The sequence below is a fragment of the Podarcis erhardii genome (genome assembly GCF_964252035.2).
Source record: "Podarcis erhardii genome assembly, chromosome: 12".
NCBI lineage: Eukaryota > Metazoa > Chordata > Lepidosauria > Squamata > Lacertidae > Podarcis > Podarcis erhardii.
This window is the reverse complement of record NC_138513.1, coordinates 49,128,882-49,154,355: the sequence shown is the minus strand read 5'-3', so window position 1 is coordinate 49,154,355 and position 25,474 is coordinate 49,128,882. Positions and strand designations below refer to the sequence as shown.

Here is a 25,474-nt window from a genome sequence, read left to right as displayed (position 1 = left end):
TCGTGAGCAGCTGTGTCCTTCTCAGTGCTCTCCAGATTTTATATTTGGTGTTGGGTTCTTTTTTGAAAAATGTAAGTCGGTTTTAGTAATAATAATAATAATAATAATAATAATAATAATAATAATAATAATAATAATTTTTATTTGTATCCCGCCCTCCCCTGCCGGAGGTGGGCTCAGAGCGGCTAACATCATGAGACAAATCAATTGTAGTAATCCACAAATAAATACAATAAATAATACAAACATAGATAAAACACACAGTGCTTATTTTGCTGTTGCTTCTGAAGTCCCACCTGCATGGGCCACTGTAGGAGCATTTCTGGAACGTTCTAATCCAACTAACAAGTCCCCTTTCTGTGTTGTGTTCTAGCATGCAGCAATCCTGTTGGGCAGTGGGGATAACACCCTTCCTTGCATTTTTCCTTTTCCACTGTTACATAAAGCAGCAGGATCTTCCATTAGTTCTGCTGCTTCCGAACTTTTCTGCAAGTATTAAAATCCAGTTCATTCTCCAGCCACAGCTCGTAATGAGGATAAGAGCTAATTCAGGAGATTTACCATCAAATACCACACATACTTGCAGCAGGTCATGGCGTACCTCAGAGATTTCCAAGATAAAGTGTAAAAACAAGAGCTTTGCTGTAATTTCTCAAAGCATTTTAAAGAACAGATGACTGCACAATGGCTTCATTATTCTTTCTTTGAGGGTTGGCGTCTGTTTCACTTGGCGGTATCAAATTTAATAGGCTCTGTCAAATTCTGGAACAGCTCCATATTCTGTGTGGCCAACATATACACACATCCCATACAATTAAATTCCCAGTTTAGTAGACTTCAGGTCAACTTTTGCAGGAGGGTGAGTTGGACTTTAGCACAGTTTGGGGAATATTGACTTAACTAAAAAATTAATACAGCATGTATCTGACATAACAGGAAGCAGAGGAAGAAGCAAATTTGGTTCACCATTCTGATTCAGCTACAGTAAATGGCAGTATCACAAGTCTTTAAAGTTTCCTCGAAATAACTTTTTACAAAGTTCTGTTAATAGAAGTATGTGTTACACGTGCGCACACACACAGTACATTTTACACACATAGCTACACCAATGTTTATATTCCCAGTCCCCAGAACTCAGGGTGTAGTGTGTACCATCAAGGAAGAAAGGAATTAAATAACAGCAACCACAACAACCACCACATAGGAAAAGTTGGAGCTGCAACAGATACTACAGTTGCCAAGAGAAGCTTCTGAAAACTGACTCCACATAGTGAATAATCTCTGCCACATGCAGAGGATGAGTGCTGGATTAAACCCTGTGGAGGCCCCCACCCCCCGGGCAGTCAAAATCTCAGGGGGGGGGGGGTGCCTTGTGTAGTGGAATAACACTGAACTAAGAAAGCTTGATTCATTGCTGTGGGGCTCCTAAAAGGTGTAGGGCCCATATGCTGGTGCCTACTCTGCCTATTTGGTAATCCAGCACTGCAGAGAATGATTATCCAATGTTAGTTAAGCTCAGTGCTTTTTTTTTTCTAAAAAAATGTTTAGGGGAACTACTACTACTACTACTAATAATAATAATAATAATTTATTGTTTATACCCTGCCCATCGGCCTGGGTTTCCCCAGCCACTTTGGGCGGCTTCCAACAAAATATTAAAAATACAATAAAACATCAGATATTAAAAACTTCCCTAAACTCCCATTTTCCTACTCATATTGAAATACTGCCCTTCAATGAGGCCAAACTTAGATTCACAAAATGTTTAGGGGTATGTGTACTCCTGCTTCCCCCGAGAAAAAAGCACTGATTGAGCTTAAATCCATTGGTTTCATTGGTTCTACTCTGCATATGACTTGGACTAGTTCACCATGTTCCATGGATGGGGAACCTCAGTCCCAGGGCAGCAGGAAGCCATTAGAAACCTCTGACTTTTGGATGACTGGAATGTATTCTACTGAGTTAGATCAGTTGCTCTGACCACTTTTCTCCTGGCCCTGACCCCACTGGCATGTGGCCCCCAGAAGGTTCCCCAATAAAGAATGTGACCCTCAGGCTCAAAAAGGTTCTTCTCCAGCCCTCTGTCTGCAGGAAACGTTTAACTCTGAAATGTAGGGCTTTCCACTTGCACTTCGTATTTATGCAGCAGTTCTACCGCCTCATTCTTTATAACAATATTTATATTTATTAAAATGTAGAGTCATGTACAAAACGTGATGAACACAGCCTAATTACTTAACAATATCATTTCATGAGCTTCTTTTTCCTCCTCTTTTTCCTGATCAGGAAGCCTATGTCATGGCGAGTGTTGACAACCCCCATGTCTGCCGTTTGCTGGGAATCTGCCTCACCTCCACCGTTCAGCTCATCACGCAGCTTATGCCGTATGGCTGCCTTCTTGACTATGTTCGAGAGCACAAGGATAACATTGGATCCCAGCACCTTCTCAACTGGTGTGTGCAGATTGCAAAGGTAAATTAAGGAATTCAGTTCAACTAGCTGCTCAACTGGGATGCAGGTGGCGCTGTGGGTTAAACCACAGAGCCTAGGACTTGCCGATCAGAACGTCGGCGGTTTGAATCCCCGCGATGGGGTGAGCTCCCGTTGCTCGGTCCCAGCTCCTGCCAACCTAGCAGTTTGAAAGCATGTCCAAGTGCAAGTAGATAAATAGGTACTGCTCTGGCGGGAAGGTAAACGGTGTTTCTGTGCGCTGCTCTGGTTTGCCAGAAGTGGCTTAGTCATGCTGGCCACATGACCCGGAAGCTGTACGCCGGCTCCCTCGGCCAATAAAGCGAGATGAGCATCGCAACCCCAGAGTTGGCCATGACTAATGGTCAGGGGTCCCTTTACCTTTACCTTAGCTGCTCAACTAGCTGATATTTTAAATTTAAATTTAAATTTTAAAGAGCTAGCTGAAGCAGACAGAAGGGAATGATTACATCCACCAGGAATTCTGGATTTTTGGGAAGTTTTTTTTCTGAAAACTCAGCTGAATTTTAAACTATCTAGCACACAATGAGGATTGGTGCTGCATATTTGTTTTATTATTTTTTTTCCCAAAGTTAAAACACACACTGGGTAAGTAGTCTTAGTCTTGAAGCCAAATCTGCTTGTCTAGAAATCATAGCAAATCCATCACACGGGCAGGAAACCAGATCCCAAAGGTGCTCTTCCACAGAGTTCATTCCTTTATTTCTTCCTATGGCTTTGAAATAACATTTTCTGAAGGACGTTATCTTTAATTATCTGAAGCATAGAATTTTTCTCAGCACAAAAGTGTCTCAAGAGGCAGTTCATAACCTTCCTAACAAAAAAGGGAGGGGATTTTGAAGTAGAATATCAGAGTACTATGAGAGATGCAGTTACTATCTATAAATCTAGAAATTAGTATATAATCAAATTATGCTGTAAATCACCTCTTTTTCTAGGATTAGATCAAATAGAATATTACCTAATACATGGCATTCCAGTTACCGTATTTTTCGCCCCATAGGACGCACCGGCCCATAGGACCCACCATTTTTTGGGGGGGGAAATAAAGAAAAAGAATTTATCCCCCCCCCAGGCGCTTGTGGGGCCGGCAGCGGGGAGAAGCGCTCTTCTCCCCGCCTCCCGCCTGCAGATCAGGTCCGGGGACAGCGGGAGGACGCGCTGCACCTCCCAGCTGTCCCCGGAGCTTGCGGGGCTGGCAGCGGGGAGAAGCACACGTCTCCCCGCCGTCAGCCTCCAAACCACATCGAGAGACAGCGGGATGGCGGTGTTCCGCCTCCCCGCTATCCCCCGACCTTGTGGGACTGGCGCTGCGGCTCTCCTGAAGCCTGGAGAGCGAGAGGGGTCAGTGCGCACCGACCCCTCTTGCTCTCCAGGCTTCAGCAAAAGCCTGCATTCGCCCCATAGGACGCACACGCATTTCCCCTTCATTTGGGGGGGGGGAGTGCGTCCTATAGGGCGAAAAATATGGTATATTATAGCATAATACAGGCATATACTCAATTGTGGAAGGAATAGCTGATTTAATAAACTGGAACTATTTAAGTCCTTGACTGAGGTTACTCTTGATAGGATTTTGTTGGGGTTGTTGATTTGATTTGATTGAGAATAACAGCTCATTAAAGCTACATTTATTTCATGAAAACAGCTTTTCTTGTGGCCTTCTGCCAGTTTGCTAGGGTAAGTCGTTTGGCAACATTGGGAGCCCTTAGCACATTGTGGGAGTTCATCTGAAAATGTTTAGTAGATACTATGATGTTGGTCCAAGGTTAATGGAGAAAGGATGGGGGTGGACACTTGGGAGAAAAACATTTTCCTATTACTGTGTCATCGTCACATTTCTGTTTGGGGGGATGTTACACCCCCCCCCCAAGCATTAATGGGCTTTTTCTCTGTTGGCCTCTTTCAAAAATGAGTTGATTGTAGTTCTTTCAAAGGCTCCATTTTCACAAGCATATAAGAATGCCAGTGTTTCATAATGTGTAAAGGTTCTGGTTACAGTTATTAACAGTCATGTTCCAACAATGACAACTACAAAACAAGGGAAGTATTTGTTAGTACTATAGAATATCACAAATATAGTTTATTACTTTAGCATGAAAACATAAATTCTGCTATTTGTTAATGTTGTAGAGAATAGAGGATTTCTGCCTTCACAGTTTTTAGCCCAAAGATGCAGCATTTTCCACCACCCACATGACAAATAAATTTGCTCCTGCTGCTGCTCTGAATCCCTCTGTTTCCTCTGTGAAGTTCTGAATTGAAAGAGGCTGTATATAGAGATCCTTTGGATTAATATGGTGACACATATTTGTGATGTTATGACCATTTAAGATGAGTTGATATCTTAGTTGACTTGTTGAAAGCAGTGGTTTGAATGTATCTGCGTAGATTTCAGCACATGGAGAAACATTCCTATGATTGTTTCCCATACATCCAACATTTAATACTATGTATATTTACTGATCTACACTCAAACCTCAGTAGTCGAACATAATCTGTTCCATAAACCTGTTCAGCTTCTGAAATGTTTGACAACTGAGGCACGGCTTTTGATTGGCTGCAGGAGCTTCCTGCACTCAAGCAGAAGACGCATCGGACATTCGGCTTCCAATAAACATTCAGAAACCGGAACACTTACTTCCGGGTTTTCGGCGTTTGGGAACCGCAGTTTGACTGTACAGCAAAAGTGTCTGGGGGCAACTCTGAAGGTTTGAGATGCAAACTTCTGAAGGAATCACACAAGAATGCTCCCTCATCCCAAATTCTGCATGGATTCACTTGATTCATGTCAGCAGCACACCAATCTGATTGTGTGTCAGCTAGTACTTGTACGCAATCAGTGTTGGAATGGTTCCAAGTGAGTCTGGTCACCAGGGAAGATAGAGCAGCTTTGCCCAGGCGTTATTGGACTGCACATCTTTGGCCAGTGACATGGAGGCGTTGGAGGCTATGTAGTCCCAAAACATGAGAATCCAGAGTTAGGAACTGCTGTAAAACACAAGATTCAAAGTTGGCACCTAAACCTGGCAGTGGACTCTTACCTTTCTAGGTATTGGAAGGATCTTTGTGACAATATATACTTAGGCAGTATAAGCCTAAAAACATCTAATCACTTCTCTAGCTTTGCAACCATTTCCCACAATGATGAAATCTCGTTGGAACTGGCCATTTATTGTATGGAGCGATAGTCCTTTAATATTCTACATAGCATGGCTATTGGTGTGGGGCGCTAAAAAAGATTTTTACAACTATTTATTGGATGCAGGGAATGAATTACCTGGAGGAACGTCGTTTGGTACACCGTGATTTAGCTGCCCGGAATGTCCTGGTTAAGACTCCTCAGCATGTGAGGATCACTGACTTTGGATTGGCCAAACTGCTTGGTGCAGAAGAAAAGGAATACCATGCAGAAGGAGGAAAAGTAAGAAAGATGATGATGATAATTTTAAAAAAATTCATTCCTCTTGGTTTGTTTGATAGAATTCTGGTGCATTTCTGCCTCAAAAGAGTTTTTGAATCACTCCCATACAGTCCCTGAAGAAATCTCTTGCCCACATAAGAAAACAAAAAGAGCCTGATCCAGCGACCAGGCCCATCTAGTCCAGCATTCTGTTCTCACAGTGGCCAGCCTGATACGTGTGAGAAGGGCACACACAGGAGCCCTCTCCCCTCCTGCCTTTTCAGCAACTGGTATTCAGAAGCATTCCTCCCATTGTGGCAAGTAGCCATTGATAGCCTTATCCTCCATTAATTTGTTCAGTTTTCTTTCAGAGCCATCTAAGCGGGTGGCTATCACTGCCTCCTGAGCTGAACTACATGCTGAGTTAGTAATTACTTTGTTTTATCTGTCCTGATTCTTCCAACAATCAGCTCCATTGAATGTCCATAAATTCTAGTGTTAGAGGAGAAAGCAAAAAAACCCAAAAACCTCTCCGCTTTCTTCAAGCCAAGCATAGCTTTATAAACTTACAGCATGTCACCTCTTACTCAGCTGTTCTCTAAACTAAAAAGTCTCAGATGTTGCAACCATTTCTCAAAGGGGAATTGCTCCAGCCCCTTGATCGTGTTGTTTGCCCTTTTCTGAACATTTTACTAATATGCAATATCTTAGATGACAAAAATGCATTGAAATTTAAACTGATAAACAAAGCCCTGGCATTACTATGTTACCTATCTATGCTAGCAGCCATCTGTTAAACTCTTCTCAATAGAAGCAGCTATGCATGGTAATAATATGTGTTATAAATGGAAAGTGTTTTATCGGTAGCAAACTTCTAGTTTACATATTCTGAACAAGAGTTTTATGCAACATAAATATTATTACCAGGCCCAAATTGCATTCTGTTCTTCTGTTTAATTGGCTGTCTTCTTACATCCAGTTTTTCAATATAACTCATCCTTACACTCATCCCAATTGTTTCTCAGTGCTTACTATTTAGTATTCAGATTTAGCAATTACATTGCTATCTTCCTAGGTTCCTATTAAATGGATGGCGCTGGAGTCTATTCTGCATCGCATTTACACCCACCAAAGTGATGTTTGGAGTTATGGTAAGTCTGAAAAAAGTGCTATGCTGATTCTTGATAGGCAGCTGAGCAGATTTTATGATCTTCTGAAAGAGCTCATTTCCCCCCATGATGTTTATAAGAATATATTTAATAGGAAAAGTTATTGAACATTATGATTATGAACACACAAAACATTTCACTAATATGTATGTGAGGAAAGGGAGTAAGGGATTTTTCTCAGGTGTTTATCATAATTTTACGCTTCAGTTGCTAAACAATTTCTTAAAAGAAGTGTAGATTAGTGCAGGTTAAGGCTTTGTTCCTCTGAGGCAGTAAAGCTGTGTCTGGGCTGTACCACTTCAGACTACGGGGGGGGGGGGCACAGATGATGGATTGCACCTCCCATACAAAAAAACCTCCAAATCACTTGTATAGGGTATCTGTGATGGTTCTAGGGGTTGCTCGTGCGTAAACCGGCGCCACACCTGGCTGGGTTGCCTGAGTGAACCTTTTCTGTCCGGACAGCCACTCGCCCGTGGCTGACTCAATCGCTGGCAGAATCCGTCAGTGGGCATTTCTTGAACTTCTTCCAGCAAAGAAGCTCTTTGACGCCCAGTCTCCTCCTACTCTCCCTGCGCGGAAGTCTTCTGCGCAGGGAGGGTGTGGGCAGCGGAGGACACGTGCTCTCCCCGCTGGTCCCTGGCAAGGAGTCATGGGACCGCCTCGCCGATTCCCCCATCTGCCCCCCTTCTCCACTGGTGCTACGCTGATTTCCTTCCCCAGCGGATGGGCTGCCTCTTTCCCTACTGGGACCCTCTCCGGCATCCCTCTGGAGCCTTTCCTCCACCTCTGGCTCCGATGGCAGTTCCCTGACAGTATCTAATGTATTGTCAGGACTGGTCGTTGTCCTCTTCAGATCACCACACAAACGCTTCTTGTTCTTTTATAAAACTTGTTATTGCGTATTAACAAAACAATCTTGTAAACGGTTCTTAACTATTCTTCCTCAGAGTCACTTCTTTCAGATACCTTCTAAGCTCTGCTTCTCCATGACCAGCCACTCTCAAAATGGCGAACGCGCCTTTCCCTTCGCTTTCCCCCCTCTTTTTCCTACCCTCCTGGCTAGAGCTGGCCTGTATCTCCCCTCCTCCCATTCTGAGCTAGAATTCAACCCTTGCCTTTCCTGGGAACAGCCAGTCCCTCCCTATTGTTCCTCTTGCTCCCTTCTATTAGATTCACTGCTCTCCTTCCCCCCTGGGGGAATGCTTTCTCCCTCTGAGAAACTGGAAACTTCTAACTCTTCCCTGACATGTATCGACAACAATGCAGGGATAGGACCCCTTTGAAAACACCTAGCTTCTGATGTGGAGATAACTAGCACATGCACCATTCTGAGGAGACAGCAGGCAGGCAGGTAGAGTCCGGAAAGGCTCCCTCACAGAGAGAATTATTCGCCACCCCATGGAGCCCATTGCCCAGCCCTTCCCTGGCTCACTTTTATGAGCCAGGATGGGCAAGGATCAAGGAGACAGGTGGTTGGTTTCACTCATCCAAGCAGCCTGTCCATGTGGAAGCAGCAGGTTGAAATTGATCCCATGCAACTTGACTAGACAGATCTCTGGCACTCTCCCACTCTTCCTACCACAGTGGAGTCTACTTCTTTTCGAATTTAATACAGTGGTACCTTGGGTTAAGTACTTAATTCTTTCCGGAGGTCCGTTCTTAACCTGAAACTGTTCTTAACCTGAAGCACCACTTTAGCTAATGGGGCCTCCTGCTGCCGCTGCGCCACCGGAGCACGATTTCTGTTGTCATCCTGAAGCAAAGTTCTTAACCCGAGGTACCATATCTGGGTTAGTGGAGTCTGTAACCTGAAGCGTATGTAACCTGAAGTGTATGTAACCCAAGGTACCACTGTAAATTTTATCTGCAACATCATTGCAGGTCCTTATCAGGCCCCAGTGGTGAAGGTGGTTGCGTTAGATGACGAACCACCTGAAAGAGTCTTCTAGAACTGTTTTTCACAGATGCAATAGTGGAGAAGGTTCTCTTCGCCATCACTTGGTAGACTGGACATTGAGCACTAACCCATGTTCAGTCTGATTTGGAATGAATTCTTCGCCCCTGGTGCTGTAGCTGTCTCAGCGATTGTTTCATTGTCCTCAGCTCCAGGAAAAACCACAGAACCATCTGAGCTCCATGCAATTGATGAGGGTGCTTTGGAACCAGACATATGATAGCCCTGGTTAACTCCGCCTTCCAGCAGGCCACCAGGGAATCAGCTAAAAGGGCATCAACCTGGGATAATACATCCCCTACCATTCTCTGGAAGCTATTTGGATCCACTAAGTGTTGGGGGCAGAACATTCAAATTGGTCCTACCTCCATGCAGAGAGTAAAGGTTGTGGAGAAGTCTAGTTGCATCAGGAAGTGATCTAATCGTGGCACTTATTTTGTTCCACTGGAACTTAATGTCACATAACCAATATCCATAGAAGTAAACACCAGATCTAAGGCTTGTCCACGGCTATGAGTACAGCCAGAGTTATTCAGGGACAGCCCTATAGAGGCCATGCTTTCTACAAAGTCCCAAATGACCCCTTGTAAGGTTGTGTTGGTATGGATGCTAAAATCACATAGGATCACCAAACTAGGTGTCTCCAGGAGAACATCCACCATGGCCTGAAGCAGCTCTGGCAGGGAATCCTTGGTGCAGCTGGGAAGTCGGTACATCAATATGAATCCTTTACTGCCCCTATCGCCCCTGTGCCTGATGAAAACCAGTGACTTCCTAAAAATCACTGCAACCCCCATCCCCAACCATAGGATCTGGGTTGCTGTGTGTAAGAGAAACCTGGCAGACAAGCAGCAGCAAGAACAAGCCCAGCTGCCATGTCCTGTCAAGTTTCTGTTATGCATGGCAGGTCACAACCTCCATCCACCAGCATGTCATGAATGGCAGTGGTCTTGACCTGGCATTACAGTGTCACTTTAAGGTCATGTGGGATACCCTTATTGATACCAGAGAGCAACAAAACTTGCCTGCTTAGTAATGACATGATCCATCCCTCATGCAACTCCTCCTCCCACCCGTGATTACTGAGACTGGGTGTCTCAGAGCATCCTCCCTAGTGGAATGTGCCCCAGCAATTCTGTTGGCTAGGGCCCACTCCCAGGGCAGGCCTTTCCCTCTCCCCTGAAAACAAATTAATTCAGCCTGGCTGTGCCCTTCCTGGCATAAGCCCCCTCCGCCTATCAGGAACCAGATCCTATGCCTGCCCCCTGCTTTGGCGAATGGGGATGCAGGCTGGTACTTGGGCTGTGCAGGGGGCGGAACCAATGGAGTCGAGGGTGGGCTTCCCTTGGATCCGCCCTTCACTCATTTAAGCAGCCAGCACAAATTAAAACAACTCTCAAATAAAACAACGCCAACCTTTAAAACACCTAAGTTAAAAACCACATTCCCATTAAAACAATTTTACCATGCCCTCATTCTGCCCCCGAAGTGCTGCCCCAGCAGCTGGTGTAGGCCTAGCTGGGACAGCAGATGTTTTCGGTGCTGCCTGCCTGCCCAGGGTCATAGTCCCTGCAGTCCTCTCTGCAGTCCTTTCACGCCCCCAGACAGCAACTGCACATCTGCAGGCGAACTAGGAGTATTCTTCCCTATAGGATGAGTCTTTAACATTCTGGTTTGCTATGACATTTCAGGTGTCACAGTTTGGGAATTGATGACATTTGGATCAAAACCATATGATTGTATCCCAGCCAGTGAAATTTCCTGTGTCTTGGAGAAAGGAGAGCGGTTGCCTCAGCCTCCCATTTGTACAATAGATGTCTACATGATCATGGTCAAATGTAAGTCAATTCCTTGATTAAATGTCTATATAAACAGTGTGCTGAAAGTGTGTTGCTCTACAAATGGGCAGCTCACAGGATTCGTACCAGCCACAAAGGGAGTTAAGCAAGGTTGTATCCTAGCACCTGCACTGTTTATATATAAATGATATTGTCCAGATTTAACATTCCCAGAATATGCCCCTAAATTGGCCACAAAAGCCATCTCTAAATTATTATACACAGATGATGCGGTACTTCTGTCTCAAACGAAAGTGGGCCTAAAAAGATTGATGAGGGCATTCTCAAGATACTGACAAAGAGAACAGCTGGCTGTGAATTACAAGAAAAACAAAGTCATGCTGTTTTCATATCTATAGGGCCCATAGATGGTATATGGATAATCAGTTGATCAAACAAGTAAACGTCATTAAATACCTCAGCCTTACTTTTCAGTCAACAGGGTCATGGGGAGCACATCAGAAATATGCAAAGGAAAAAGTGTCTCAAAGCACCAAAATTCTGACATGCTTTTCCATACAAAAGGTGGCAATCACATACCATCAGCACTTGAAGTGTTTGAAGCTAAATCCCAGCACGGTTATTATATGGGGCTCAGATTTGGACAGGCGCTCACCTTGGATCTACAGAAGCTGTTCAATCTAAGTTCCTAAGGCATTTTTTTTTCCTGTTCCATCCTGTGTTCCAAATGCTTCATTGGTCTAGGAGGCTAATCTCCTCTCTGTTGAATTAGATTTGGTGTAGGGCATTTAATTTGGTGTAGGGCATTTAATTATTGGCTTAGGCTAAATTTAAACCCCACTGGTCTATTACCCTTAGATTGTCATGAGAGCACTTGGAGTAAAATTGTCAACCAAAAGTTTAATTTTTCTGTTTTATCAGCACAACAGTTATTAACACTGGGCTTCAGTAAAGCAAATAATTTAATTAGACAGTGCCTATAGGATATTGGGGATGCGGGTGGTGCTCCCAGCTCCTGCCAACCTAGCAGTTCGAAAGCACATCAAAGTGCAAGAAGATAAATAGGTACTGCCCTGGCGGGAAGCTAAACGGCATTTCCGTGCGCTGCTCTGGTTCGCCAGAAGCGGCTTAGTCCTGCTGGCCACATGACCCGGAAGCTGTATGCCGGCTCCCTCGACCAGTAAAGTGAGATGAGCGCCGCAACCCCAGAGTCGTCTGCGACTGGACCTAACGGTCAGGGGTCCCTTTACCTTTATATGATATTGAGCGACAGAATGATTTGGCCACGATAAGGAAATTTTGTCCATGGTATGATTATTTTCTACTTATGCAAGATCTGTACCTGAGGGTCGATTTCAAAAAATTCTGCTGGAAAAACAGTTATGTCCAAGTGGAGATGGCAGTATTGAGTCAGTGGCTCATGTGCTTCTAGCTTGCCCTGTTTATTATTATTTTTTAAATAATATTTATTAAGAATTTAAAGATTACAAAAAGAAAGAAAGAAAATTAAAGCCCTGTTTATAAAAAGGTTATTGCCCCTCTATCCATACCAGATTGCCCAACCATTGCTACCGTGTCATTTCTTCTAGCAAAGGCATGTCCAACACGTCAATCACATGATGGATTTTCGTTGATCATGACCAAGGCCTCAGCACGCCTCCGCCCACTGCCCTCTCTCATGGCTGGTGGGTGCCCTCAGTGCGCACTCAGCAGCGGCTGGTCGAGGCTCCGCTTAACCAGGCTGCCGCAGCAAGCGCTCTGACTGGCGCTGATGCTGCCTCAAGCACTCCTCTTTGGCCGCCGGCTTTGCCTGATACCCAGTCAGCTGGCCGGCCCAGAAAGGCGCAAAGCGGCTGCCTCTGCCCCCTGCAAGCTCCTCCCACCAGTTCCCATGGAAAGAAAATGCCCTCTCCCTCCTAGTTCTGCGTGGATGCTGAACTTTCCCCACCTTTCCAGCTCCAGTCTAGCTGCGTTTACTCAAAAGTAAGCTGCTGCCTCTCCTCCCCAAGGAGCTCTTCATCCGGTAAAGGGAGAATTGGACATTTTGGAGTGTGTTGGCTTCCTGTGCACACCAAGGGCCCTGGGAAGGGGCTGGTGTGGGGGTAATAATTTGTTATTTTTATCACCATCATAATTTATTATTTATACCCTGCCCATCCAACTGGGTTTCCCCAGCCAAATGTAATATGTTTAAGTTGAAAAACGACAATGAGATAGTGTGGTAGATCAATGCCAGTTTTTTATATTGGATAGTAGCCACCGCCTACTGGAGGCTGGACATGATTGTTCTAGCAGATCAAGATACCCAGGTGACAGCAAAAACCGCAAGAAAAAAAAATTAGCAGGGGCAATTAGAATAAGATCTATTATTTGATTATTGATGTAAACCTCCAAAACATATTTTGTATAGTTAAGTTTCTACCTCTGTCTCAGTACATCGTATTTTATTTTATTGCTGTGGCTAGTGGCTGATGCAAATAAAGATTCTTCTGATTCTGATTCCTTGTATGTGTTAGTATGGATAGTATGGTTCATTGAGTAAGAAAGGCGATTACAGTATACCTTTTTAAAACAATATGCTTAAGATTGCCATTCATTGGGAAATATGACCCCAGTTACAATTCACAAGGCAGTGTTGTGGAATAGCCCCATATACAGGTGAAACTCAAAAAATTAGAATATTGTGGAAAAGTTCATTTATTTCAGTAATTCAGCTTAAAGGGTGAAACTAATATATGAGATAGACTCATGACATGCAAAGCGAGATATGTCAAGCCTTTATTTGTTATAATTGTGATGATTATGGCATAGAGCTGATGAAAACCCCAAATTAACAATCTCAGAAAATTACTGAAATAAATGAACTTTTCCACGATATTCTAATTTTTCGAGTTTCACCTGTATATCAGTGAGGAGCTTGTGAGACCAGACCTGTTGTGAAATGCATCGAAATGCTCCACAAAAAAAGGTTGAATAAAGCAGAACTACACTACTCTGTAGGGACGCAGGTGGCGCTGTGGGTTAAACCACAGAGCCTAGGACTTGCCGATCAGAAGGTCGGCGGTTCGAATCCCTGCAATTACGGGGTGAGCTCCCGTTGCTCGGTCCCTGCTCCTGCCAACCTAGCAGTTCAAAAGCATGTCAAAGTGCAAGCGGCTTAGTCATGGTGGCCACATGACCCGGAAGCTGTAGGCCGGCTCCCTCGGCCAATAAAGCGAGATGAGCGCCGCAACCCCAGAGTCGGTCACGACTGGACCTAATGGTCAGGGGTCCCTTTACACTACTCTGTAACACACTGAGATTGAAATAAGTGTTTTTATAGGAATGATTGTTCTGGGGTTATATCTCACTAATAGGAGACAACTCCTAGGGGCCTTGGGGGCTTTGGCTCCCACAATAAAATATTTGAGCGGCCCCCACAAAGTTGATGGGTATTTCCATTCAAATGCTGTGTGTGCACTGTGTAATGCGATGGATTATGCTGGGCGGGGCTTACCTGGGCCCCCACAATATTTTATTCAAGTTGGCACCCCTGATCCTACTTAAGTATGAATCTTTTCTCCCTCCTTAAACGGTATATAAGGAACCTGGTAGAAGTGTTATTTTTCAGTTTCAGAAAAGGTACATAAAATCATCCACTAGGTGGCATTAAATACTTCATTTTGAATTTATGACAGATCTGCTGTAAATTACAAAGCTAAAGCTAAATTCACATCAGGAAAGTACATTTACTGAAACCAACCCAAGTGTTCACAAAAGTATGGCAGACCTCTAAGTTCTCCAGAACTCTTAATCAGACAAGATAATAAACAAAGTAGGCGTACCAAAAAACAAAAACAGAAATTATGACAGTATTGTGCTTGTGGATTCTGTTTTCAGATGGAGATTGCAGACAAAATAACCCCCACACCCCAGTGTTACAGATATCAGGTTATAGACCTAGGATTTTTTGGACTAAAGGAGCAGTGGTGGTTTCCCAATTCTAGCAAGCGTTTAGTGTTCAGTATTATGCAAGGGAATCAGAAGTTTTTGGTTCCTTTTATAGTTTACATTTTTACTAGCAGATGTTCCTGGTTTTTCAAGTGTCACTTTGAACTCTGTCCCCTTCCTCCCTCCCTTCCTCCCTCCCTCCCTCTCTCTCTCTCGTTTCTATCTTAAGGTTGGATGATTGATGCAGAGAGTCGCCCCAGATTTCGGGAGCTGATAGCAGAATTCTCCAAAATGGCTCGGGACCCCCAGCGCTACCTGGTTATACAGGTATTGACCATCAGTAATGTGGTGACTACTTTTTTAAGGAAAACAATAAGAAAGAAATGTATGTTAAGATTATTTTAGCATAATAAAATTATTTTATTTTAAAGTGGCTGAAGTGGTGCAAAACAGTTGTTGCTGTTTTCTATAAAGCTAAAAACAAAAATTTCCGTGTCTCAGTTGGTAAATTAAACACAAGTTATATAATCTGGTAACATGATTTTGATGTATTTGTAATCCATATTAGCTCTTGAACTATTCATCAACCAGACAGAATGCTTTTGTGATTTTCCATTAGCAGTGATCTCTGCTAATGGAAGGCGGGAGGCAGTTTTTGCAGCTCTTCCAATAATGGAAGGACGTGCTAAGCAGCACCCTGCCTCTGAAGGGGGCTGTGTTGTGTAGCAAAAATTATGACTGTCCTCACTCAGCACCAAATTGTGCATGAACCCAAATTTCAGTGTAAATTTAGAGGTTTCAGCTCCGGCAAAATTTCTGAAGTCTTTCAAGGGAAGCATAAAGAAGTCTAGTAAGACTAGTGAAACTTCCTCAGGTGGGTTCTACACAACCCAACTTCAGACACCTGGACTGTTGTTGGCACACTGACAATGAGCTGCCTGGGGAAGAACAAGGGCAAAGGCCCACAAGCATCATCATTAAGACTTCCACTTTGGAAATAGGATGCTGGACTAGCTAGATCTAGTGCTATAATGAAGCAGCTGCCATGAATACAGAACTTTGCCATTCTTGGTCTCAGTTTGAATTTGTATTTTATTGCATGAGCTGTTGGGAGAAATGATAAATGTCTACCTATGATTAATGGTGCAACCCAAAATCACAAGTTCTCATTGTGGTTTGCCTCCTGACAGGGTGATGAAAGAATGCACTTACCGAGCCCAACAGACTCAAAATTCTACCGAAGCCTCATGGAGGAGGAAGACATGGAGGACATTGTGGATGCAGATGAATACCTCATTCCACACCAGGGATTTTTCAGCAGCCCATCAAACTCACGGACACCTCTCTTAAGTTCATTGGTATGGAATTATTTTCAAAAAGCTTCCATATTGAGAAAAGTCCAGGATGGTAGCCATGCTAGTCTGTTGTTGCAGCAGCAGCAGCAGCAACAAAACCAACAAATGCAGTAACACTTTAAATGCATTATGGCATCAATTTTCCTGGTTCAGTTCTTTTGCCAAAATAAACGTTAATGTTTTCAAAACAGTTTTTATAAGTATGAAATGCACTCGGGTAATCTAGTATGTTTCTTCTGTTAAATCAAAAACAATGAAACTTTTTTCCTCTTCTTCTATTTTAGAGTGCTACCAGCAATAATTCTACAACTGTAACCTGTATTGATAGAAATGGGGTAAGTCTGAATAATTCAGGGCCACAGGCAGAAACTGTGAAACTGTTCCACAGCTTTTTCCATATCATTGAGTGCTTAAAACAAACACAGGTCATCGAGGTTTATCTTTAGATTTGGGATGGCTGTGTTGTGCTATTAGAAGCAGTGTGCCACACACCTTGTTTTAATCAATGCTTTCCCCTAACCAGCAGGGGTTTCCAGTGAGAGAAGACAGCTTTATCCAGCGATATAGTTCAGATCCAACTGAGACATGCCTGAATGACAGCCTGGATGACAGCTTCCTACCTGCTCCTGGTGAGTACACAGAGATCGCCAAATCTTTGTGTTAATTCTCAGGCAAGCAGATTTAGTCTTTAGAGAGGGCATCTGTTTTCCTGTTGTATATGCGGAGAATCATGACAAAATTCACACAACTTTTCTTGTGTCTCTTTTTGCCATTCCCCAAATAGTTCTGTGATTTTCTTGCTTTGAACTGTAAATCAGTGCATAGGCAGTTATGAGGAGTAGTAACACAGATATCTTGGTCACTGGATCAACATGTTATGTTCCAACACACAGCATCTGAGCAGGTTGCCTTTGAGATGCGAGAGGGAGACTCTCTGGGCACTTGCATTAAAATAAGAAAAACAAAGAAATAAAGGCTCAGAAGCCTTGGCAAAAAAACTCAAAAAAACACAAGACCTACCAAACCTATTGGCAAGCAAGCAGGGGGTAGATATATCTGCGATTACAGGCATGTTGCTTCTGATTGCCCAACAATGCCTAGAATTGGTCTTTGACATCATAAGTTCATGTGCCTAACGGGAATTTTGATGTGCACACAGTTGTATGCTAAAAAGGCATATTAAATGTGCACAGCTTATATGGAAGGGGGAAAAACTAATGTGAATAAAATAAAGGAACCAAAAGCTGCAATGAGAGTACATTGTACATATTAAACAAAACCCAAAAGGCATATTAAAAGTATCTTATTAAGTTCCAAGTGAGAGGATTTTAGGAGTAGCCAAAGGGCTCACAGCTCAGTTATATGCAAACTGATTTAGGTCAATCCTGTCAGTCCCATATGTTGAATCACAATTTGGCCACAGAATCATTTTGTTCCCTAAAATGCTTTGTCATGAGAACTGCAATACCCACAGGAAAATTTTGTTTTCTTGTCCCTGGATTAATTTCCCCTCATGCTCCTATATGAACATGGTTAGCTCTGGTTACGCTCCAGAATGTTCTGTCCGCCTTTCACCTACTGAAGGGCATATCTAGTTCTTTGAAATTATTTCCTTATTTGACTGAAGATAATGTTAAGTCATGCATTTGCCGATCTTAATTCTCTTGCAACCATTTTCAGAATACGTGAACCAGCTAGTGACCAAAACACCACCTGCTTCTGTTGTGCAAAATCCAGTCTACAACAATCTCTCTCTTACTATTGAGCCTAAGTCTGTGGCTGATTCAAACCATCAGAATTCCCGCAGTACGGGACTGGACAACCCTGAATATCTCAACACAAGCCTCTCTCCGTTTGCTAACACAGTTTTCAACAGCTTGCCCTACTGGGATCAGACAACCAACCACCAAATAAATCTGGACAATCCTGATTATCAGCAAGACTTCTTGCCCAAGGAGAACAAAGCCAATGGCATCTCTAAGCTTCCTGCAGATGAGAATCCAGAATATCTCAGGGTAGCAGCACCAAAAGTTGAATACATTCAAGCCTCGGCATGACTACCAAAAGAGACCTCTTGTGGCACCAGAAATGCAGGTGACGTTGCTGGCCGCTATAGAAACAGATGAGAGCAGCTGCAACATACCAACATGCGCATTTTTCCTTCTGTATGTGCGAGTTGATTTCATCCAGTTTGCTTAGGACTTCTTCTGTCTTTATCAAAGACGTGATATGGAAAGAAAAGGCAGCATCCAGCAAGCAAGAAATTGTTGTTGCATTCATTTATTTTCTTTACAAACTATATTGGATTACAGCCTATATTTTGTAAACATTTGTGATATTTTTAAGAGCTTTTGTGAGACCAAGAAGACCAGATATTGAACTACTTCATGTCACATGGATCATTTGAGATGGAGAGAGGTGACACAAGATATTTCGCTGTCTCCTAAGCTTGTCTGTCATAAGATTTAAAGATTGGTCCGGGTTTTCTTATACAAATGAGAAGAAAAAGGCACTTGGGGAAAACGTGGAGATTCTGCTTAAGATATTTCTCAGAAAATAAAACAGGTTGCAGAGAATGTGATCAGCCCCGGTCAGCTTAGCAAAAGAACATGCCTACAGCACACACTGCCACCTGAACACTACTGTTGGGAACTCACTAGACTGTCTCTAAAATGCTCACCAAAGGCGTGGATGGCATTGGGAGGGGGGTTCTTGTCTTCTGGCTCCAATATTTTCTGTAGAGTTATAAAAAATGAGTTTTAAAGGTTTGACTAAAAAGCTTTAAATGAGGAGGGGTGCTTTTTAAAAACAAAACACATTCCCAGTTCACTGCCTTGATGGCATTTAGACAATTAGTATAAATTTAAACAGTGAGGAAATGCAAAGGTTGCAATATGGCTGAAGTAGTCTGAATATGGGCACACTATTCTCCTGCACAAGCCCTGTAGGAATTAATACTTTCACTAAGCTCCCATTTACCTTAATAAATGAAGTGTGTGCAGGAGAAGTTCCTATTGAGTTCTAATTTACTGGCGTGAGTGGTGGAGAGAGAATCAGTTACAGCCCTACAATGATTTTTTTCTTGAATAAAACACCAGTTAATGCACAGCAGTTATATTAGGAAAGCAGGGGTTTAGGATTAATCACCTGTACTTGATCACTAAAATTCTACTCACAAATGCACTGATAATGCAAGAATTTCAGACCAATCCAGTGATTATATGTGAAAGTACTATTAGTCTTGTAAACTTGTGGATTCATTTCCACCTTCTGCAGTGCAGCCCCAAATCAGCAGCCAAGCTGATTTTGAAATTGAAATTACCTTTTACCTGTTACACATGGAAGGTGTTTCAACAGATCGCTTTCATTGTTCTGCTATCCCTCATCAAGCCCCAAACTCATATAATATGATGACAACAAGTTTGCATTGAAAGTGAGAGGGAAATTAATAGTTTTTCTTGAGCCACCTGGCCCTTGTAGGACCCATTCAATGCAAAATAACTTGCGTGGCTCATGTTGTGATGCAATACGGTCCATAAATGAGAACACTTCATGTACAGTAGCTTAAACTTGTCTCTCTGTTATTAAAAGTAGAACTCAAGCAGACTCAAGCCATTTTCTTTGAACTTACGTTACTGTAATGCTGTTCAAAAATGTGTACTGATTCTGACCCACCTGCCTTCATTCCATCATACAATTCCTCAGGCCGCGTTTCAATTAAATTGACTTTGGCTTCTGATTTGATTAGATCCACTGAGGTATCTCATGTTTTCTATTTAAAAATCCACCTAAACTCACAGCCTTTAAAATCATTTATCATAGAATCATATAATTCTAGAGTTGGAAGGGACCCCAGGGGTCATCTAGTCCAACCCCCTGCAATGCAGGAATCTCAGCTAAAGCATCCATGACAGATGGTCACCCAACCTCTCCTTAAAAACCTCCAAGGAAGGAGAATCCACAACCTCCCAGGGTAGACCATTCCACTGTTGAACTGGAACACAAACACACACACACACACACACACACCCCAGATATATAATTTAATTCCTTATTACTTCTGTTTTATCAAATTGTCAATTTATTTCCTAAAATGAGTAAATACATGAAGAAATCACATTTGTTCTGCATAGCAGTTGGTTAGGCCCTGGGCCTTGAGATTACTCTTCAATGCTAAACTAAAGTCCAGGTTATTGGACAAAGTTATTGTTCACAACAGTTCATTTGCAATGTGCCATCCCCCTCCTTCCACTCTCATTGGGGTTTCGGAGCTATAATGGCTCTTCCATACCCCCCCTCCCAGCTGCACCAGCATTTATTCTTCAGGGAACCTGGGCCAGTGCCATGGTATAAATAGCTGACTGGCATCTGTTCCCACGTTAGTTTGGGCTTCTATGTCAGTGGCATTTAAGGGAGCCACTCCCCACTTTCTCCCACACCACGGGAGTAAGGCTCTGCTTATTGCAATAAGGATGAATTGATACAGTGCCTTTCTCCCGCTTGTGATTTACATTACAAACCTCTTATATAAAGTTGGTACAGAACTCAGTCTTGTGAGCGCATCCAAAATGAGTTGGAATACCAACAAGCCTGAGGCAAAAATCACAACATTGGTAATGATCTAATTGTTGTGTGTGGAGACCAGTTCCTCTTCAAGAGGGGTTGTTAACACACAGGTACTAAAACATAAATAACACATGCATGTTATGTGAATTATTGCCAGGGGGTGGGCCGGGAGACCATAGCTTGCTTGCCATAACTCTATACATTGCACATTAGACTGCCCCACATGCATGTTTCCAGGTGGACGGGGTATAAATAATAAGATTATTAGTAGCAGTATTTCTTTCTCAAGTAGCCACAACTTCCATAGCACACATGCACCAACTGTACCAGTTGAATGAAAGCAGTTAAGTTTTGCAGGTAGTTGAGATGTCTTCCATGTGTGCACCAGAACATTATGCAGCATAAAAAAACCACATATATGCTGGTCATGTTCAGTGATTCCTACACTGGAATCTCGTATTAATTCCTGCACCAAAGGTGTTTTTAGATACACCGCATATGGTGACGGCAGCAGTGCCAGACCCATTGCATTTCCTGACAAGCATTTCATTTTTGAGACCTAGAAGTTCTTCCGTGCAGGCAAAAGCACAAAAACGGCCACCTGCCTCTTCAATGTCAGCTGTTGTGAACATTGCTCTAATTTTTCTATGATTTACATTTCTCTGTGAGAAAATATTTTAGGTGGGACAAGTGAGCATTGTCTTTTCTTTTTGCACCTCCTCGTTCTTGTCAAAATGTGTAGTAAAATTTTTGTGAACTTTATAAAAATTTCACTGTTGGGGTAGCACTTAAAAAGTTTTATAATAATCTTAAATCACCATGAATTTGTGATTTTTTTTTTCCTACTGAAAACTGATTTCATATTTTATTTCCCCAATATTTTTCACTTCCTTTGCTTTTGGGGGTTTTGTTGTTGTTGTTGTTCCAGCACCTGACTTTCTAGGATATAGAATTCTTAGGACCAAAGATAATGTCTAATTTTCTTGTTTTAAATAAAATAACATTCATCACTGTTTTCATAGGATCGTACTTAATAGTGAATCCAGGTGTTCTTGGGACAAAACAAACTCTCATTAAAACGAGTATTTTTAATATCTAAGGACTGGCTGAATATATATTTTAGCATTAAAATATGACCAGTCTGCAGATAACCAGGGGGATGCTATAGGCCTCAATGCTATATTCATTTTCCTGAGAACAGATCCCATTGAATTCAATAGAGGACTGACTTTTGAGTAGACATGCATAGGATTGCAGGCATATTCAAGTAACAAGGCCCATTTCTTTCAGCTGTTGTTGTTAGATTTACTTTTAAATATTTTGATAATGCATGGCATAGTGAAATATGACTGCTCATATACCTGTTTCTGCATTATATACCACATCTAGTTTGGATTCTACATATATGCACGCATACACTTTCACTTTTTTGTCGTTAATTTGTGTCCCACAAGTTCTATTTGGGATTTCCCATTTGAGCAATAAGAATTTCTCTATGACACAGCATAATTTGCTAACGTGTGTAAGACTCTCTTGCAAAACTAAATGTTAGTACAAATAAAGGGTTTGATAAGCACTGTTCCGTTTCAGTTGGAATTGTACGGGAGTAAGACATGACAGACTGAACCCTTCTGTCTTTTCAGTATCTGGGATCCAAAACTGGTGGCAAAACTCCATTAAAATGCATAGATTGCTTGTCTCCACTGATGTTAAACTATAAATGGATTTTGATGCCTTGCCGGAGCCGGTTTCCTTTATGCACAGAAAAGTAGAGGGAAATGTAATGAATACATGTCTTACACCTAGGTAGTTTCTATAAAAAAGAATGAAACACAGCTATTTTTAAAAAAACAAACAAACACCTATTTGATACATGGTTTGGCTAATTTTGTGTTGTTTTTGCTACAAACAATGAATCTTGAAAGTTTCTAGAATCAGATTTCTACCTATCCCCAGTCCCTGGATCTAGAATTGTGCAATTATAGTATATCATCTAGTAAACAAACGGCCAATATATCTTCCATTCAAGGCCCATTTGAAGCACATGAGAAATGCTTTGTGCATCATCACTTATAGCATCTTAGTAGTCAGGAAATACCTAATTTTCATCTTGCTGCATCCATTGAGTCTTGAATTGATTTACTGTGAACAATACAAGGTCAAAGCTGTGCACCACTTTGAGAAAAGGGAGACATGCATACATAATAGAGCTGGGTCTACCATTAGGCAGAGTGAGGTGGCACCTCAGGCAGCAGATGGCGAGAAAATGGAACATTTGTTAGTTATTCAGAGGACAGATCTATCAGTGCCATATGGCTTGTCATGTGGCCACTGACTAGCCTTTTGGCCTCTCATGCAGCAGAGGGTGCTCTCCTGACCCCAGTGTTCAAGTAAGGGTCAGCTGCTTGTCTGGCCAGCTTCTGTACATGGAATGGGTGGAGCAACACCTTGGTCCTTCACCTCAGGCAGCAAAATTTATGGGGCCAGCCCTGGCACAGAAGCAGATTTGGGTGAGTGTCTGCATGGTGATGCTCATCTAAGCCCCATACATGTCTCTATGAGAATAGGGGCCACATCCTCATCCAGAGTCTCTACTTACAGGGCTGGCCCAAAACATTTTGGCACCTGAGGTGAACCACAAAATGGTGCCCCACACACCAGGGAATGAGGGCTGAGTGAAGCTCTACTTTGGGTACAGAGGGAGGGAGGTCAAATCAACCTTACCTGATGGTTGAAAAGGAGTGCACTGCAGAGGCAGCGGGTGAGGCATTTTTGGAGGCTGAATCTGCTGCCCCGGTGGATCCTGCTGCCCAAGCCGGTCGCCTCACCTTGCCTCATGGATGGGCCAGTCCTGTCTGCTCATGATAAAGAGGCGAACTGGGGCGTGGGTGTATCAAAGATCCTGTGGAACTAGTCCCATATTTGTATTAGTTCAGTGAAGTTGCGATCAGCTTTATGTAGGGAATAATATAGATTATATTCAGTAGTGTATCTTTAGGTATAGGGTTCAAACCACCAATAACTATTCCACTGAAATACATGGAGGTAATGCAGGATTACTGGGGCACATGTCTACATGAACATTGTAAAGTTACTCACTTATGAAAGCACAGTTGTAAAAATAAATGCCACATTTTGTATTCCTAAATTGTTTTTAGTGTTGATTTTAAAACTTTGTATATTCAGTGAAATAAGATGTACATAATTATTTTCCATAGTTTTTTGTTTGTTTGTTTTTGAGGATGTATGGTGATATCACTCACTGTAATATATTGTATTGTGTTCAACGGGAAAGGAATATTCTGACTGGCTTGTAAGCGGAAGCTTTTATGGAATTACTCAGTGCTTTTTTTCCTAGAAAAATAGTGCTGGTACTCACCATGAAGTTGTTACAGTATGTGCCACACTTTTTAACAGCAAAAAGAGGTGCCAGGACTGCGTACCCTTGAGAACCCCCTGAAAAAAAGGACTGGTCTTTGATTTCCCTTGTGACTCTTGAAAATGGATCCGCATGGGAGCTAACTAGAAATTTTGAAAAAATTGACTTAGGTCAAATTATAAAACATATTCCATCAAAAATGGTAACATTTTTTTCTTAGTTAAATAATTAGGAGCAGAGTCTCCCCAGCCCAAAGAATGGTGAGGTGTCCAGCATTTCCCAGCTTTCCTGGCACAGAACTGCAATCCCAAGGGTTCTCTGGGAAGAGGGAGTGACTGTTAAACCAATTAAATCTAGAAATGCATTCATGAAGTGAATGTGCTCTCTGGGTAAGTCCCTGCTATGTAGAACTGGTCTATTTTTGAAAATTCTTTGATAGGTGAACTTTGTACAAAGATAAATAGGCACTTTATAAAGTTTTCTTTTAGACCCTCCTTTCCAAGATGGAGGCAGCATAAGCTATCATGATTGTTTTTATGTAATACACAATGTAGTCTTAAATCATATTCCTTCTTTTCAAACATGACTGTAATGTGTTTTTGAAGCATGGCCATTTTACTTAAATAAAGCCTTGAAACCTCCTATGTATTGTTTATTTTATATTTAGATGTATGAATGAAGAGCACTGTTGGAGACTGGGCCAGTAGTCATTTATGCTACTGATGCCCCCAGAGTAATCACCACGCTGTTGCTCTGGTTGATATTTATTATTATTATTATTATTATTATTATTATTATTATTTTAAGTTTTTGCATGGTATACATATGTGCTGACAAGGGAGCAGCCTGCACCATGAGGTGGAAGGGAGATGAACAAATGAAACTAACTTCTCCTTGTTGCCACAGCAGCAACCAAGTGGATAATGTTTTCTCCTCTGGCTTCTTTCACTCAACAACCCTTTGGCCTTCTGGACTAGATGGCCAATCCTACTCCCTAGAGTTAGTAGAGTTTTTAAAGAGCTAGTAGCCCCAGAGAATCTCTTACGTCCTGCTGAGCCTCCGGGATGAATCTCAGTCTTTGGGATGCCAGAGGCCTTCTTCAGCTGCAGTGTATCAGTCACTCCTGCTTTAGCTATTAACAGTACTAGATCTTTTCTGTAATGAATTTTATTTACAAATATTTTAACATGAAAAACAAAGTCTCTACAACTTCAATTTTCATTTCCTTCGACTTCCTTTCTGCGGTTACTTAATTTGTATCTTTTTATTACTGCATATCATTTTGTTTGCCTGGGCAAGGACTGTGTGTACCAAAACTAGTACAAAGATGAAATGTGTGTTATTGTTCCAACCACTTTGCACCACTGGGCTTTGGCTTCTAGAAGGTGGCCTGGAAAGGACTGAATTTTTAAAGAGGCCACAAGGT

At 42.3% G+C, this 25,474-nt stretch overlaps 1 protein-coding gene across 2 annotated transcripts in view; it reads left to right on the top strand.

The window, feature by feature from the left end:
* Window positions 1–24,685, top strand: part of EGFR (epidermal growth factor receptor) — a 149,855-nt gene extending 125,170 nt beyond the window's left edge. The window contains exons 20-28 of one of the 2 annotated variants that reach the window (XM_081834752.1): window positions 2,287–2,472; window positions 5,759–5,914; window positions 6,969–7,044; window positions 10,711–10,857; window positions 14,978–15,075; window positions 15,939–16,106; window positions 16,388–16,438; window positions 16,630–16,732; window positions 17,784–24,685. In XM_081834752.1, the coding sequence (XP_081690878.1) occupies window positions 2,287–2,472; window positions 5,759–5,914; window positions 6,969–7,044; window positions 10,711–10,857; window positions 14,978–15,075; window positions 15,939–16,106; window positions 16,388–16,438; window positions 16,630–16,732; window positions 17,784–18,160 (1,362 nt within the window). In that variant the 3' untranslated portion in view covers window positions 18,161–24,685. Of the gene's footprint in view, window positions 1–2,286; window positions 2,473–5,758; window positions 5,915–6,968; window positions 7,045–10,710; window positions 10,858–14,977; window positions 15,076–15,938; window positions 16,107–16,387; window positions 16,439–16,626; window positions 16,733–17,783 lie in introns of both variants that reach the window. The other variant, XM_081834751.1, reaches the window with a different exon arrangement.
* The last annotated feature ends 789 nt before the right edge of the window (window positions 24,686–25,474 follow it).